The sequence below is a fragment of the Thamnophis sirtalis genome, unplaced genomic scaffold (genome assembly GCF_051295495.1).
Source record: "Thamnophis sirtalis isolate CommonGarterSnake01/CBP01778 unplaced genomic scaffold, rThaSir2_p1.2 scaffold_8, whole genome shotgun sequence".
NCBI lineage: Eukaryota > Metazoa > Chordata > Lepidosauria > Squamata > Natricidae > Thamnophis > Thamnophis sirtalis.
In genome coordinates this window covers 14489263-14505732 of record NW_028261388.1, presented here as the reverse complement: position 1 = coordinate 14505732, position 16470 = coordinate 14489263, and the positions used below count along the sequence as shown (strand labels likewise).

The following is a 16470-nucleotide window of genomic DNA, read 5'->3' as shown; positions in this document are numbered from 1 at the left end:
CCAGTCACATGGCTGGTAAGCCACTCCCACCCAGTCACATGGCTGTGAGCCATTCCCACTCAGTCACATGGCCAGCAAGCCACTCCCACAAAGCAGGCCACACTTAAAGAAGAGGTTCTAAAAATTTTTGAAACCCACCACTACCTCTAACTCTCATAGCTTCAACCTCAAACTGTCTACTGTGGACCTCATCCCATTCCTAAGAGGTCCATAAAGGGGGCGTGCATAAGCACACCAACGTGCCAACCGTCCCTGTCCGACCTTCCCCATTTATTTGTATTCATTTCTTTCCTTCATGTCCATGTTTATATGTATACCTACTATCTTGTACATGTTTGACAAACTAATAAATACAAATACAAATTAGGAGCCATGCTCTTTTTGAGGCAAACCGTAGATTACTTTTGTGAAAAAAACATTTATTTTTCTGAGTCCAAAAAACTGCACATCCTATTCCAAAACCAGGGAGACACCTACAGTAGAGGTTAAAAGATTTAACGTTTTTTCTTATGCCCCATATATCCATACTCCCTCCCTTCTGTCTACAGTAAATGGTATATTTTCACATACAGCTTATTATCAATATTCATTAATCCTCCATGCAAGTCTTTAATGAAAGCAATTTATTTGTTGTGGCTGGAATATTCCACGTAGGAGGAGGTGATACCATCTATTTATTACCTAGAAATGAAATTGCTTCCTTTTGAGCTCTTCGTTGTTCTTGATCTATCACATACATACCTGGCCAAATAAAACCACAGACTGTGTCTTTGCCTTTATTCAACTTTAATTACTGTGATAAATCTTTGGGATTTCTTTCTCTCTTGCTACTTTGCACAGAGCTACCAAAGATGAGTTAATGTGGTAGACATGAAAAAAAGCTGATTCTGCACTTATGAACTGAATGGCTTTGTGACTATCACAGAATGCCCCCCCCCGTCTCCTCATCGGCTATCCTAGTTCAAAGGATAGTAAACATAGAATCCATAAATCTAAGGGGGCACATTTCTTTCAGCTGGAAAGAGATCCAAAACAGGAAAAAAAAGAGCACTATCAACCTCATGAGTTTTGGTAACCCTAAGGGTGTAGGATAAATATTGTAATAAGAATGAATGCAATCCTCGATGCCACATTTTTAAAAGCTTGGTCTCCATAGATAGGTAGCATGGGTTCCAGTATCAGCATTATTTAATGTAATGTGGTTGAAAGAGCTGGATGTTTTTGGCCTGCAGAGATAAGGTCTAAGGGGACACCATGTAACATTAAGAAGGTTTTCACAGTGGGGGGAAAAACTGCTTTGAAAGCCAAGGAGCATTCATGTGCTAGAGGTATTTAGGTCATGTTTCCCAAGTCTGGGAAGCCATCATGTTTGAACACCCCTGGGGTTTTTTTTCCTAAAGGGTTACGGGTGCAAGGGTCTTGTAACTTGACAGCTTTAAGATTTGCACACTTCAATGCCATAGTTTCTGAGCCAACATTTTGGTTGCTAAGCAAGAGCCTTGTTAAGTGAGTTTCACCATATTTTACAAGTTGGCCATGCCCACCCAGTCACATGGCCGTCAAGCCACTCCCACAAAGCAGGCCACACCTATAGAAGAAGTTCTAAAAAAAAATTGAAAACCACCACTGCGGGAGAGGTTTAAATAGATTATGTTCAGGATATGAGGGGTCTGTAGATACTTTCTCAGCCTTCTTCCAGAGCCATTCAGTATATAAGTCCTCAATGGAAGACTGGCTGGTTGCAAATCTGAAGGAACGGAATCCTGCTACCAGTAGTGTTCAAAATGGTGCAGCAATAGCAATGATCTCAACCAAGCGTAAGGAAAAAAACACTCTATAAAGCCCTAGTAAGACCATACCTAGAGTACTGCATCCAGTTTTGATCATCACATTATAAAAAATATGTTGAGACTCTAGAAAAAGTGCAGAGGAGAGAAACCAGGATGATTAGGGGACTAGAGACTAAAACATATGAAGAACAGTTACAGGAACTGTCCAGTGAAGAGAAGGACCAGGGGAGATATGATAGCAGTGTTCCAATATTTGAGGGGCTGCCAGAAAGAGGAGGGGGTCAAGCTATTTTCCAAAGTACCTGAAAGCCAGACAAGGAATGATGGATGGAAACTGACCAAGGAGAGATTCAACCTAGAAATAAGGAGGAACTTTCTGACAATGAGAACAATCAACCAATGGAACAGAAGTTGCCTTTGGAAGTTGTGGGTGCTTCATCACTTGAGACTTTTAAGAAGAGACTGGACTGCCATTTGTCAAAAATGGTGTAGGGTCTCCTGCTTGAGTGGTGGGGTTGGACTGGATGATGTATAAGGTCTCTTCTAACTCTGTTAATCTGAATCTGAAAACTGGAATTCCATGTTTGCATCAGTGAGGTAGTTTGATTCATTCTGTTGGCTTTGCCCATTATTTAAGTAACAAGTGCAGAAGTCTTTTCCAAGTATGGAAGTGCTAGAGGATGCCAACAATGGATGACAAAGGAAAACTACTTTTGAATGTGGACACCTTGCTCACAATTTGAACTGAAAGAATTGCTTCTTCAAAACATCATTGAAGTGAAGGAGTCCTTTGAAGCTTTGCATAGGTCTAATCTCTCACAGAACAACCCAAACAATTCTTTCAAGTGTCACCTACATTTGAGCAATTCAGAAGTTCAGTCTTAGAATTAGCTAACATATACAGGATAGCAGGTACAAGTATGAACATGGATGTGGACAAAGGAAATGAATACAAGTAAATGGGGACAGTAGCAGTGGTGGGTTCAGGCCAGTGCACCCTGGTATGGGCATACCGGTGGCTGCTGGGAGCAGTGGCCACCGTACAGGAACAGTGCTTTGGAGTGCCCACCTGCCCTCCCTCATTTCTCACCTGTATTTAAGCCAACTGGGCCATTTGCGCTTGCTCGCGCAGCATACAGCACCTGTGCGACCTCTGCCGAGCAGCTGGAGTGTCGCAGGGCGGTGGGTGCACGTGCATGCACAGCGTGGGTGCCTGTGGTAGATGCCCAGCCATGTCGCAGTGTACCAGTTGTGACGGGATCTGGAACCCACCACTGGAAAGTAGGAAAGAGACGGTAGGCACGCTGGTGCGCTTATGCACGCCCCCTTTACGGACCTCTTAGGAATGGGGTGAGGTCCACGGTAGACAATTTAAGGTTGAAGCTGTGGGGGTTTGAGGATGTAACAACGGAATCAGGCAGAGCATTCCAGGCTCTATGGATGTTGCCACTGATAATAGCAAAGGATCTCACATGTATAGTAAGCTGGATTTGAGCCACTCTTCGGACAATGTCTCATTGTTCTGGCCTTCAACAAATGAATATGAAAACAAAGGTGCCCTCACCAAAGATTATTCTGCAGAGCACACAGAGCAGTTAACCAGATCAGCAAAAGACCAAATGGCAGCACTCAGATAAATATACTGTGCTTGGTTAATATTAACCTTCACACCTTGTGGGGTGTGTGCTTGTGTTAGTGTGCTGAATGCTGTCAGCCAGCCAGCCAGCTGGGCTAGCTTAATATGTAATAATTCAGTAAGCCATTTAAATATGCTGTGAGCATGTAAAATAGTAGAATGCTGGACATTCAGTGTCTCAGATGCCCTTCAACTATAGAACACCTCCAATTATGAAAAGCTGGGGCCCTAAAACTTGAGATTTTTGGGGGGGGAGGTGGGGGGGGCTTTTTCTGAGTGGAGAGGTGTGGGAGACAATTAAAATAATTGGGAACACAGGTAGGGAAGTCAGACAACCCAATTTATCAAAAGTTAATCAGCTGCCTAATGATGCCAATATTCCTGTTTAGCCATGTGTTAGACTAATAAATCACTATCAGCCTCACTCTTATCCAGTTATTATTCACACAGTTCCTTGCCGAGCAAAATCTGACTTTCTCACCTCATCTTACATATACATAAAATGCAGCTGAGTCTCTGTTATCCTATATATCACAGGGAGCTACTGGGAAACCAGTAACCTGCTCCCATTTATCTTCCTCTTGTCAAGTAATTGTTATTTAGTGATCATGCATAGCCATCTGTTGTCTTACTTTGAGTCCAAGGCTGCATCCCCTGATTATAGCTCCTCTCCAAACTCTCGGCTACAGCAGCTAATATGTGATGTTCACTTCCTAGGAATACACTTTCAGCAAAAGAGACAATGCATCACCCATGTTTCCTTTAATTTACTTATTTGTTTACACATAGCATCCTGAGATATCTTAAATGATCTGCAAATATCCATGTAGTAGGTCATTTGTCTCTTCACAGGCAGCCTGATGAATTTTCACAGCTCTATTTCATTTAATGATATAGTGCTCTAATCAAACAGTCTAGAACCAGTTGTACACTCACAAATATGGGATGTTGGTTTGTTAGGTATGCCAGGCAAAGGTGGCGTCCCAAGGGTTGATAGCCAGGAATCGTGAATAGGAAACAGTGTTACTAATACTTGTAAGGTGTTGAGGGAAGAAGGAATGGCCTTGAGAAACAGGAGGAAGTACCAAGAAGATGGTTAGGTAAAAGGGCCCAGAATCCAGGATAGGAATACAGTGTGAGTGTCTTAGACAAGCCCAATTCTAGTTCACAGGTAGATAAAAGGGTACTGTTTTGATCTAGGCTTCCCAAGAGCATGAAGCTCCTTGTCCCGACAAGAACACTTTTATTAATTTATTGTGAATTCTGCTCATTCACATCCAGTAAAGTCTTTCAAGGGAGGATATGCAGTCACAGACCTTATCTGGCTTGGAAAGCTGACAGGACGATATCTGTAAAACATGGCAAGGAATCTCGGAGAGTCACAAACCAATTAAGTGAACTGATTGTCTCCTGCAAACTCCACTCCCCTTTTGCTCCTCTTTTATTTCCTCTGAGAGGGGCCATTCATCATCCACCTGCGGCCTTACTCCCAAGTTGACCCCTGTTCTTTAGCTGTTCCCTTCATCTTGCATCTCAGTGCATGTGCACACTGGGAACAGGCTCCAGCTGTTTGTCTGCCTCACTGATGTCTGCCTCTGAAGGCAGCTGATAACTGGCATACGGCTCTGGCCCCCTCTCTGCCTCCGACACAGAGCCCTCATCAGAGCCTTCCCCAGACTCCAGGACTGGCTCATGTTCCTCCCCAACTTCCTCACTGTCTGAATCTGCTGGCAGCTCCACTGGCCGCTAGAGTCATCAGAATAATTGGTATGCTTATTTGCAAGAAAATTCTAAAAGTGGTGGGATATCTGCCAAAATCCTCATGCTGTGATGTAAGAACTTTGCTAACCTCAAAAAGTGATTAGTTTGCTAATGAGCAGCTCAGAAATTAATATTCAAAATGCTTGGAGATCTGAGAGTAGAAACAGACAAACTATCAGCACTGGAAGATCCATAATTATCATATTGATGAGAGTAACCCATGCTGTCCAAAGGGAAAAAATGTGGACAACTGAAATAAGACTCCTATTGAAGAATGGTGAAGCAGCTGTGGGATGAGGGAAGTATGCACGGCCCTTCAGTTTTTAATTGGAAAATTCATATAAATTCATAGCAACACAACTTTCACACCTATTCAGTTATGCTGTCATCACAGATTCATTTTCTCCAAAGTTGAACATTTTTCCCATTTTTTTTCCTAGTTAGAGCTTAATAATCTCCATTTCACTAGACTGGAGTCAGTTATAAAGATACTGTCAGGAATGAGGAATGGGAGTTGGAATTAATAAGATGGTATCTATTATTATGTTGGAATGTACGTATATTTTAGTGAAGGAAAAGTTCCTTCATATAAATGTCCCTCTAGAGCAGTGGTGGGTTCCTATCATTTCAGACTGGTTCGGCCAAACCGGTAGTGGTTTGGCAGCCTGGGTTGCTGGAACCGGCAGTGACCCAGGCCTGCCATGCCCCCAAACCAATTTCCCCCCCCTTTTTTATTGAACTGTGCATGCGCATGCAGCATGCAGCCATCAGCAAACCAGCAGCAGTGCCTGCCAGAACCCACTTCTGCTGTAGAGGATTAACCTATACGTGTGTGTCTGCGTAGATAGATAGATAGATCGATAGATAGATGGATAGATGAAGTAATGCCGAAGGCACACGGAACGCTGTTACCTTCCCACCAAAGGTGGTCCCTATTTTTCTACTTGCATTTTTACATGCTTTCGAACTGCTAGGTTGGCAGAAACTGGGAGAAGTAACAGCAGCTCACTCTATTATGCGGCACTAGGGATTTCAACTGCCAAATTGCCGACCTTTCTGATCAACAAGTTCAGTGTCTTAGCCACTGAGCCACCACATCCCCTTGAGAGATAGCTAGAGAGATAGAGATACCTTATATTATCCATATTGACAGTACTTTTCAGAATTGGTATCACTTACTGATCTTTTTTTAAAAAAAAAAAAATTCAGGATTAAACCTGAAAGTTTTTCATGCAAATGCTATCTAGGTATCAATAAATCAGGGGTTTTTTAAAATGTCATTTCTTCTATAAATTCATTACTTTGTAAATTAAAACACAAAGTTTCTCATGTAAGTTATTCTAACGTATTTAAAATCTACACAAATATATGCATTTTACAGGCATTTTTTACCTTTTTGTTAGCTAACCTAGAACTCTTTTCTGGGCCAAAGAGTCCAAAGGTCCAATTTTGGGGTCTTTTTAAATTTGTTTGTATCATTAAACATAAATGCCTTTGAGTCCTATACAGATTCTTTTGGAACTTTCAACTTCTATGTCAATTCCAGGCTCAGTATGACAAGTCAGTAGACAAGGCAAATGGAAACATTTTCTAAAATATGTGGAATGAAAGCTACTATCTATCTATCTATCTATCTATCTATCTATCTATCTATCTATCTATCTATCTATCTATCTATCTATCTATCTATCATCTGTATATGTATATGTATATGTATATGTATATGTATATGTATATGTATATGTATATGTATATGCATATGCATATGCATATGCATATGCATATGCATATCTATATCTATATCTATATCTATATCTATATCTATATCTATATCTATATCTATATCTATATCTATATCTATATCTATATCTATATCTATATCTATATCTATATCTATATCTATATCTATATCTATATCTATATCATCTATATCTATGTTATATTTGTTATATCTATGTTATATATGTTATACTGTTGCCAAAAAGGCAACAGTAAAAAATATTGGGTTTCTGTCTGGATGGTCTCTTGTGATGAGCCGAAGGACAGAGAATGGAAGTAGTGATCTTCCTCCCATATTTGGCATACCAGGGGTTGTAAAATCTAAATAGATATCTATATCTATCTATCATCAATATGTGTGTGTGTGTGTGTGTGTGTGTGTGTGTGTGTGTGTGTGTGTGAAGCTGGAATGAGGAATCTATTATGGCACCAGCACCCTTATTTTATTTAACCCAAAAAAGAACATTCTATCCATATCCATGTGACACCTTATGCCTGCTTAGAATAATTCTATCATTTATCATTAATATGACAGATGAGCAATGCCCTCCAACTGAGCTCAACATCTGGCGACCATCTGAGTACATCCATGTAGTTCATCATGCATCATTTGCCATTGTCTTCTAGGATATTTTTAACCCTCTAATTTAGTCAAGAATCTTGAAATTCATGGGTAGAAACCCATCCATGCAGTAACCAAAGTTAATCCTGCTTACTGTTTAACCTAGACAAGGTCAACTCAAGGATGAGATCTATTTAGAATAGAATAGAATAACAGAGTTGGAAGGGACCTTGGAGGTTTTCTAGTCCAACCCCCTACTTAGGCAGGAAACCCTACACCATTTCAAACAAATGGTTATCCTGCATCTTCTTAAAAACTTCCAGTTGGAGCATTCACAACTTCTGGAGGCAAGTTGTACCACTGATTAATTGTTCTGTCAAGAAATTTCTCCTTAATTTTAAGTTGCTTCTCCCTTGATTAGTTTCCACCCATTGCACCCATTGCTTCTTGTCCTGCCTTCAGATGCTTTGGAGAATAGCTTGACTCCCTCTTCTTTGTGGCAGCCCCTGAGATATTGGAGCACTACTATCATGTCCTTCTTTTCATTAAACTAGACGTGCCTATTTCCTGCAACCGTTCTTCATATGTTTTAGCCTCCACTCTCCTAATCATCTTTGTTGCCCTTCTCTGCACTCTTTCTAGAGTCTCCACATCTTTTCTACATCGTGGTGACCAAAACTGAATGCAGTATTCCAAGTGTGGCAGTATTCCATTTGTTAATGGTCCACTGAATTTTATTGTCTACAGTGGAAGTGTAGAAGAACCATGAGATGATCTTTGAGAAAATAAACAGTAACTGCTGATAAAAACACTGTGAAACTTTCAAGATTCTGCTACCCTATATTGATAGGGTTCTAACATTATTTCTGATGTTTGTCTCCAGACTTGACATACCACAAAGTATTAACATTAATGAAAATCTAACAGTATTTCCCTTTCCTTCTTATGCCAAAGAGAGCCAAGTAAGACAATCTTTAGTTTCTTCCTCACATTTTCTTGTTTTTCCTCAGTTGACTTGATGCTTTACTAATTAAACCAACAGACAGATAAAATACAAAGTAACAAAAAAAAGAGATTTAAAAAAGGGCAAATGGAATCTAAATGGGAAGAATTTAAAAAGTGACCGAAATAAAAAAAGAAATGTGACTCCCAACTTTCCTCAGTACAAATACAAATATATAATAAGATAATATTTTACTCTAAATGCAAATCAAAACTTCATATAAACAACATGCAAGTTTAACAATCCAAAACAGTCTCTAAATCTATATAGCAAAATAATTACTTTGTCAGGGTTCCAAGTAACACCCCCAATGAAAGAAAACTCTGAAACTCTGAGAGATGTTATATTGGCACATCTGGGAAAACCCGAATCTGAAGTTTCCAGGTTTTCCCCACCCAAAAGAAAATTCAAATCCTTGCCCAGCACCCACATGTCCATCACATGGTCGAATCAGGCATCATCTCAAACTGGAGATGCCTCCCAGTCACCCCATCACAGCTGTGGGGCCAGGTGGTCTTGACTTTCTGAGAAAGAATGTTGTCATTGCTATATATCACCCACACTCTGCATAATTCCCCCATCCCATTTTCCCACAGAAAATGTACCAGGCCTGGAGTCCCAATGGTAAAAGATGGCTTCCATGTCTGACATACTTATTCTAAGTATAAACCTTAACACACACAAACTCAAATACACACCCATTATGCACAATATTTTCCATAATCATAACAAATCTGATTATCAAATATGTTATTAATTCAAGAACATCTCTAGGCTCCTCTATAGGAAACCTGAGAAAAAAAATTCACATTGATGCATTATTCCCATTATTAAAGTACATTTTAATACAACTTTTCAACATTTTCCATCTACGGCTTTGAAACTTAGAAGAAACCTTTTCTTTGAGTCCTAAACAGATCCCTGTGGAACTTTCAATTTTTATGTCAATTCCTGACACTGTAGCTCAGTATGACAAGTCAGGAGACAAGGGAAATGGAAACATTTTCTAAAAGATGTTACCACACGCCGGATTATTCTGAACGATTCCTACGTGCTAAAATAAATATATACTGTACATGAAAAAGCTGAGAATTTTCTTGACTCACTTATGATATAGGGAAAGGGAGAGAAAGAAGTTATGCTACAAACTACCAAACGTATCTAGGAGCCTCTTTATTAGAAGTGCTTTATGCAGCAAGAACTAACAAAAAAACCATTTGCTTCTGGCTAACATTACTTTTTCACAGACTTTTGTGGCATTTTGAGAAAGTTCCCGTAATATCCTCAGTGCAATTGTGTGCTCAATGGCCCAGAGAGGTTGTCAACTCCTGACATAAATAAAACATACATAATAGAGAAGAACCACACCATCTCCCAGGCTTTGAATATACTCAACATTTTTAATCACTCAAAGCTAAACTTGCAATCAGAAGTGGTAGAACTCAGAGAGATCATTTTAGAGAAAACTAGAGCTGTAACAAGTAAGGACTTCATTAAAAAGTATCAAGGCTTTTGGCGACTTTTCCCAGGACTCCTACAGTAGATAAGAAATCTGTTGGTAAATGACGGTGGGTAATTTCTAGTTTTATTTGTTTCCATCAGTCATAGTTGCTTGTGGGATGGAGAGGTGTGGTGGCCGAGAGGTGGAGTGCTAACCTCACAATCACAAGGCTGTGAGTTCAATCCTAGGTAGAGGCAGGTATTTCTCTCTATGGGCACAGTGAGAATGTAGCTGTTGAACAAAACTCTGCATTGGTGACCAGAAGGGCATCCGGCCAGTAAACACTCTGCTAGCTCCATTGAGTTGCCTAGACTCTATCCCGCAAGGGAGTAAGGGGTTGTTAATGGTGATGATAGTTGCTTGTGGGATGTTTGTGGGAATGTAATTGTTGTGTCTCAGGTGTCAATCAGTGCAGGATCTGGGCTCTCATTGGTTAAAACGCATGGAGCGTTCTGGCGGGAAAATTATGGGTTTTAATTGGTTGCCGGGTTGACAGCTGCCATATAAAAAGCTGTCAACCCGAAGTAGTTCAGTTCTGTTATTTCTGGTTTACAATAAACATCTTCTGGTTGACTTGCCTCCCGCCTCAGCTCGTGATTCCTTGTTCAGGAATACACAAAAGTAATGACTCCAGGCTGATTCCTCTTTTGTCTCCAGCCCCAAGCTCTGTCTGTGTCAGCCTCTGCTTTGCTGTTGCTTCGGCTGCCATGAAACGGGGAGGGAGGGCATGGTATTTGGGAGGGGTTACTCATTGTGCTGGAGGAAGGTTCTGGAGTTCACCGGTTGTTCGGACTACGCATGCGTGGGAGTTTCCCGCCAGGACTAACGGCACCGACATTCCATCTTCGTGATGCCTTTTGAAGTTATCTTGCACCTGACACTTGGGAGAATTATGATTGGACTGTAACTGTGATGCCAAGGGGTGGGGAATGGGCTATTCTATATATCAATCACTTTCGCGCCTAAATATTCAGATTTCGCTTCGCTATGCCTTTAATCATTTTTAATTAGTAAAAGTACACTTGATTTCCACACATGGAGTCTCGTGATCTTTCTTTCCTAATTATTTAATGGAGAGGTGCTGACAGTCTGTCCTTCTCCTATAGAAACAATGCTGTGGCTTTTGTATAGATAATCCCAAAGGGAATGGCCTTTGGCTATTTCAATATTAGCCAATATATCCAGATCAGAGCAAGCCCGCACACCATTCAGTTCAGCTATCAGAAAATAAAGCCTGATATTTATTTATCAAAAACCACCAACCAGAAGCTACAGCTGGCCCATAAAGCAGCTACTACACGAACAGGCCAAAGGGTGGCCCATGTTACAAGCCTGTTGTATAAGCTGCACTGTTTGTCAATTTGCTTCTGGGTCCAATTCAAGGTATTGGTTATGACCTTTAATGCCCTTTATAGGTATAGGGCTAGTGTACCTGAGAAACCATCTCAGCCAGTGATGGTATTCAAATAATTTAACAATTCAGGGTCAGATTGGCTGTCATGGGAGGTGTGGCCCATCTCCCCCTCCTCCAGTTCCATCACATATGCGGGACGAGTCTCCCATGAAGAAGATATATCAGGTATATAAGTCCAAGATGGCAGCCTTGATGGTATGAAAGCTCCATCTGTGTTTTTTATTTTTATTTTTTTATTTTTTATTTTTTAAATATTTTTATTAGTAAAAGAAAAATACAACAACCAATAATTGGTAAAAAACAATACAACATTCACTGTTTCGCTTTACATTTGACTGCGTTTCAAGACATTCCCATAATATCAAAATCCTTATAGACATCAGAGGTTAGATATCTTCTCCCCTCCCTCCCTCTTTCCTTCCCTTGTTTCTTCTTTCCCACTCCCCTTCCTTCCCTCCCTCCTTCTCTCCTTCCCTCCTTCATTCCCTCCTTTCTTTTCCTATCCTACCTTTCCTTCCCTCTCTCTTTCCTCTCTTCTTCCCCCCTTCTTCTCTCATATCTTCCCTCCCTCCTTTCCTCCTTCCCTCCTTCCTTTCTCTTCTCTTAAGTTCCCTCCTTTCTTCCCTCCTTCCCTCCTTCCTATCTACTCTCCTTCTCTCCTTCCTTCCCTCCCTCTTGCCCTCCTTGCTTCCCTGCCTTCTTTCCTCTCTCCTTCCTATCCCACTTTCTTCTCTTTCTTCTCACCTTTCCACCTCTCCCTTCTCTCCTTTCTCTTCCTTTTTTAACCTTCCCCCCTTCTTCTACCCTTCCCTTTTTCCTATTCCTCTCCTTTCTCCTCTCCATCTTGTCTTTCCTACTCCATCTGTGTTTTTAATGTATGCCTCATGAGAAGTTGAGGCAGGAGCTCCGTCCTCTGCAACGACATCTATATAGGATATGGTAGAAGGTTATATGAACAAATTTCAACTGAGCTACTTCCAACAAGCTTCTCTCTCAGTAGTGACATTTAGAAGAGATCTGAGAGAGGGGAGGAGTGGGAGAAAGTCCTTGGGAGACTCCTATCTACTGTCTGCCTATTGCTGTTTCTATTCACTGAGCAAAATGGATTGGTTTAACCTTATTTCAAAAATGCTAACTCCGGTTCAGAAGCTTTTACGAGACACAGACTTTAATTATCCTTTTGATAGCTGGGGTATCAAAGTCTTTACTGATCCACCATCAAGATCACGGCTGAAAATTATGAGCCCACAGAGTTGCCATCAATATAACATTCAGCCAACCTTACCTGGCGAGTGAAGTGGAGGAGAGCATATTAGCACCACACCTTGACCTTCCCTCACGGACACGGCACTTCGTGTTCGTCCGCTGAAATTCCCCAGATCTGTTAACATAAGATTGCATTTTTGATTTGCAAGGAGAACGTTTTCAATATTAAGTGTCCATACAGAGTTATTTTCCATTCTTCCTTTTTTCTTATGCTAAAAAAAAAAAAAAAAACATCCCTTTTGCCATGCCCCAAAGAGAACAAAACATCCCTTTCTTCTGAATTCAATGTATTCTGGCTAATTGCAACTAGTAAATAGAGATGTTCCATGTGACATTTTTATTATTTCTTAGGGGATGCAGAAACGTGTCAGCCAAAAGCCAATGAGTGATATGACGGTTTATAACAGGTATCTAATAGCTCTTTTACAATTTCTCACTTATTGATTTCTTCCCTAATAAAAAGTCATTCTGTGTACAATTGAAAGAGATACAGAGGGAGGTGAGGAAGCTTTGCGTCTTACCTGTATTCTGGCTAAAGCTCTTGAGTGTTATAAAAAGGATACTGCAACTTAACTAATAAACCATACAAATGTCTGGAATACTGTCTCTATTGGTCTGTAGAGATTCTCAGTCATCCAGGTCATGGTTGGTCAAAGGTGCTTTTTCAGGAGGCAAATGGACTTTCTTTTTTTTTTCTTCGAAGACATGTCACTTCTCATCCAAGAAGCTTCTTCAGCTCTGACGGGATAGTGGGAAATGGAAGGATTTATATTCCTTGCAAACAGCTGGTCATTTGCATCCTTTTAGAGCATGGGTATTAAACTTGCATCATCATGGCGGCATCACATAATGTATCATGGCTTTTCCCCCTTTGCTAAACTGGGCGTGGGTGTGGCCAGTGCATGATGGGCCACGAGTTTGATACCCCTATTTTAGAGGGTCATTCTTGGGTGAGAAGTGAAATTTCTTCAAAGAAAAAACAAGTCCAGTTCAGTGGTGGGATCCAACATTTTTTACTACCGGTTCTGTGGGGGTGACTTAGTGGGCATGGCATGGTTTGGTGGGCATGGCAGTGGAAGGTTACTGCAAAATCCCCATTTCCTCCCGATCAGCTGGGACTTAGGAGGCAGAGAAGGTTCACCGACAAATGTGCGCCCGACAAATGCTCACTGACAAAACCGCGTCAACGAAACCGCGCCCGCCATCAACAAACAACATAATGGGACGCGAAAACAACGTTATAACCCTAATCCTAACCCTAACCCTAACCCTTGTTTTTGCGTCCCATTATGTTGTTTGTTGATGGCGGGCACGGTTTTGTCAGCGCGGTTTTGTTGGCACGGTTTTGTCGGACATGCATTTGTTGGGTCACGGGCAGAGAATAGATGGGGATGGGGCCAGTCAGAGGTGGTATTTACCGGTTCTCCGAACTACTCAAAATTTCTGCTACCCATTCTTCAGAACTGGTCAGAATCTGCTGAATACTACTTCTGGTTCAGTTGCCTTCTGAAAAAGCACCTGTACTATTGGCTCCACTGGGAAATCTGTGCCATGAGTCCCTGCTGAGAAGATATTATGATTCATGGCATTCAAATTAGACTATAAAGCTCTGAACATTTTTTAAAAAATATTTTAAAAGCCTAATTCTGTCAAATTCCTGTTGTAGGAAGATTTTGCTTATGATTCCAGCTATGGATATGCCTCACACTATCCTAAATTAGAGTAGGACCTTCTTGGACTGGTTGTGTTGAGCTGGAGATAGTGAGCTTACTGCCATAAAATCTATTTTTAAAAGACAGTTGAAATCATGGCCTATTTTCTGATCATTTGAAGAGTATACAATAGTTCAAGTTCAAGATTTTTTTTTTAAAAAAAAAAGAATTATGTTTTAATTCTCACATAGCCTTACAGCACATTTATTGTTTTTTATTGTCTTGTTGTTCTGCCAATGGAGCAACTTTTTTTTCTTTTTAATTGAGAAAAAAGCTTTCAATGTTATTGTTTGTACAGATTTCCTTTCCTTTTGTGCTAAACAGCACTTAAAAAAAAGAAATATAAAAACAAACAAAAAATCATTCCTTACAAAATAAATGATTTCTGGCTAATTTCAATTGGAAAACAACAGCAAAGTAGAAAAGTACATTTCATTCATGTAATTATATGTTTACACAGGATTTAAAATATGCAAATTGTTTCTTATGTTTGTCTCCCATACAGTCTTTTGAGCCATGTTACTAGTTATTTTCTCGACAAAATAGGACTTTTTTCCTGTTTCTAAAATGAAGTGTAATACATTCTTGAAGTGGTATACAGTATATACGTACACACACACACAAATACAGACACATATAATATACAGCTTATTCTAAGTAAACATGTTTAGTTTTCTCATCCAGGAGTCTGACAGCTTACGGATAGAAACTGTTCTTCAGCCTGTTGTGTGGCTGGCTACCCTTCTATATTTCCTTTCCGATGATAGGAGGGTAAAGAAGTGCTGATCAGGGTGTGAGTCATTCCTGAGGATTTTCCTCACTCTTCTAAGGCAGTGAGCCCTACGATCTCATCTAGTGGTATCAAGGCAGTGGTGTGATTTAGCCAGTTCGCATCACTTCAGGAGAACCAGTTGTTAACTTTCTGAGCAGTTTGGTGAACTGGTTTTTGGAAGAAATCATTAGGGCAGAGAACCAGTTGTTAAATTATTTGAATCCCACCACTGTATCATGGGACAGCCCACCATGTTTTGTATTGTGTTCACCACACTCTGTAATGTTTTTCTCTCCATGGCTCTCAAACTGGCATACCATAATATTTTTTCTATCATAGTATTCTTATTAACTAGGACCAGGGGTGAAATCCAGCAGGTTCTGACAGGTTCTGGAGAACCGGTAGCAGAAATTTTCAGTTGTTCGGAGAACTGGTAGCGCAAATTTTCCGAAGTTTGGAGAACCGATAGGGCAAATTTTGAGTAGTTCGGAGAACCAGAAAATGCCACCTCTGGCTGGCCGCAGAGTGGGGTGGGAATGAAGATTTTGCAGTATCATTCCCCTGCCATGCCCACCAAGTCACACCCCACCCACCAAGCCACGCCCACAGAACCAGTAGTAAAAAAAAAATGAATTTCAGCACTGACTAGGACCACTGTTCCCTCTAAGGTGCGCGGGTGAGCGGCCGCGCATGTGGCAACAAAACACCGGCAGGAACATTGACTAGGACACACCCAAATGGATTCTCCCCTTTTGCAAAAGTAAAGGATGGCTCACAACTCAGTGAAAAGCAACAGTTTTGCTTCCAGAATAAGCTAACATCAATAGTTTAAAAAAACAGAGATGAAGGAAAATGAGGTCATGGAAGCCAGGCACACAATCACTAAAGCAGTACAATTTAATCTACTGCTCATTGAAATATCTGTTTTGTATGAGTTACAGGTCATTGAGAAAGCAACTGGAAATTTGTTCTCCAGGCAGCATTATAGAGACCTTATCCTTCTTTTGCACAAATAATTTGATTCTTGTTACTGCTGTCACTACCACTATTACCACTACTACTTGAGATGGTTTCATTTTGGTTGAATATTTGATTTTTTTTTAACCATTTAGTTCTGAAAGGAGAATTTAAGCTTAATTATAGGAACAAAATGCTAAATTATGTCCCAAACAGTAGGAATTTGTTGATAATTTGCCAATTTGATAGTTTGCCAATTACTTCCACTAGACCGATCAGATCCCACAGATTAGGCCTCCTCCAAATTCCATCCGCCG

General features: G+C 40.5%; 1 protein-coding gene across 1 annotated transcript in view; it reads right to left on the bottom strand.

The window, feature by feature from the left end:
- The window catches only part of CNTN5 (contactin 5), a 624505-nt gene that overhangs the window by 199230 nt on the left and 408805 nt on the right, over positions 1-16470 (bottom strand). The window contains exon 7 of the mRNA XM_087721123.1: positions 12732-12827. Coding sequence (XP_087577249.1) covers positions 12732-12827 — 96 coding nt within the window. The remainder of the gene's footprint in view (positions 1-12731; positions 12828-16470) is intronic.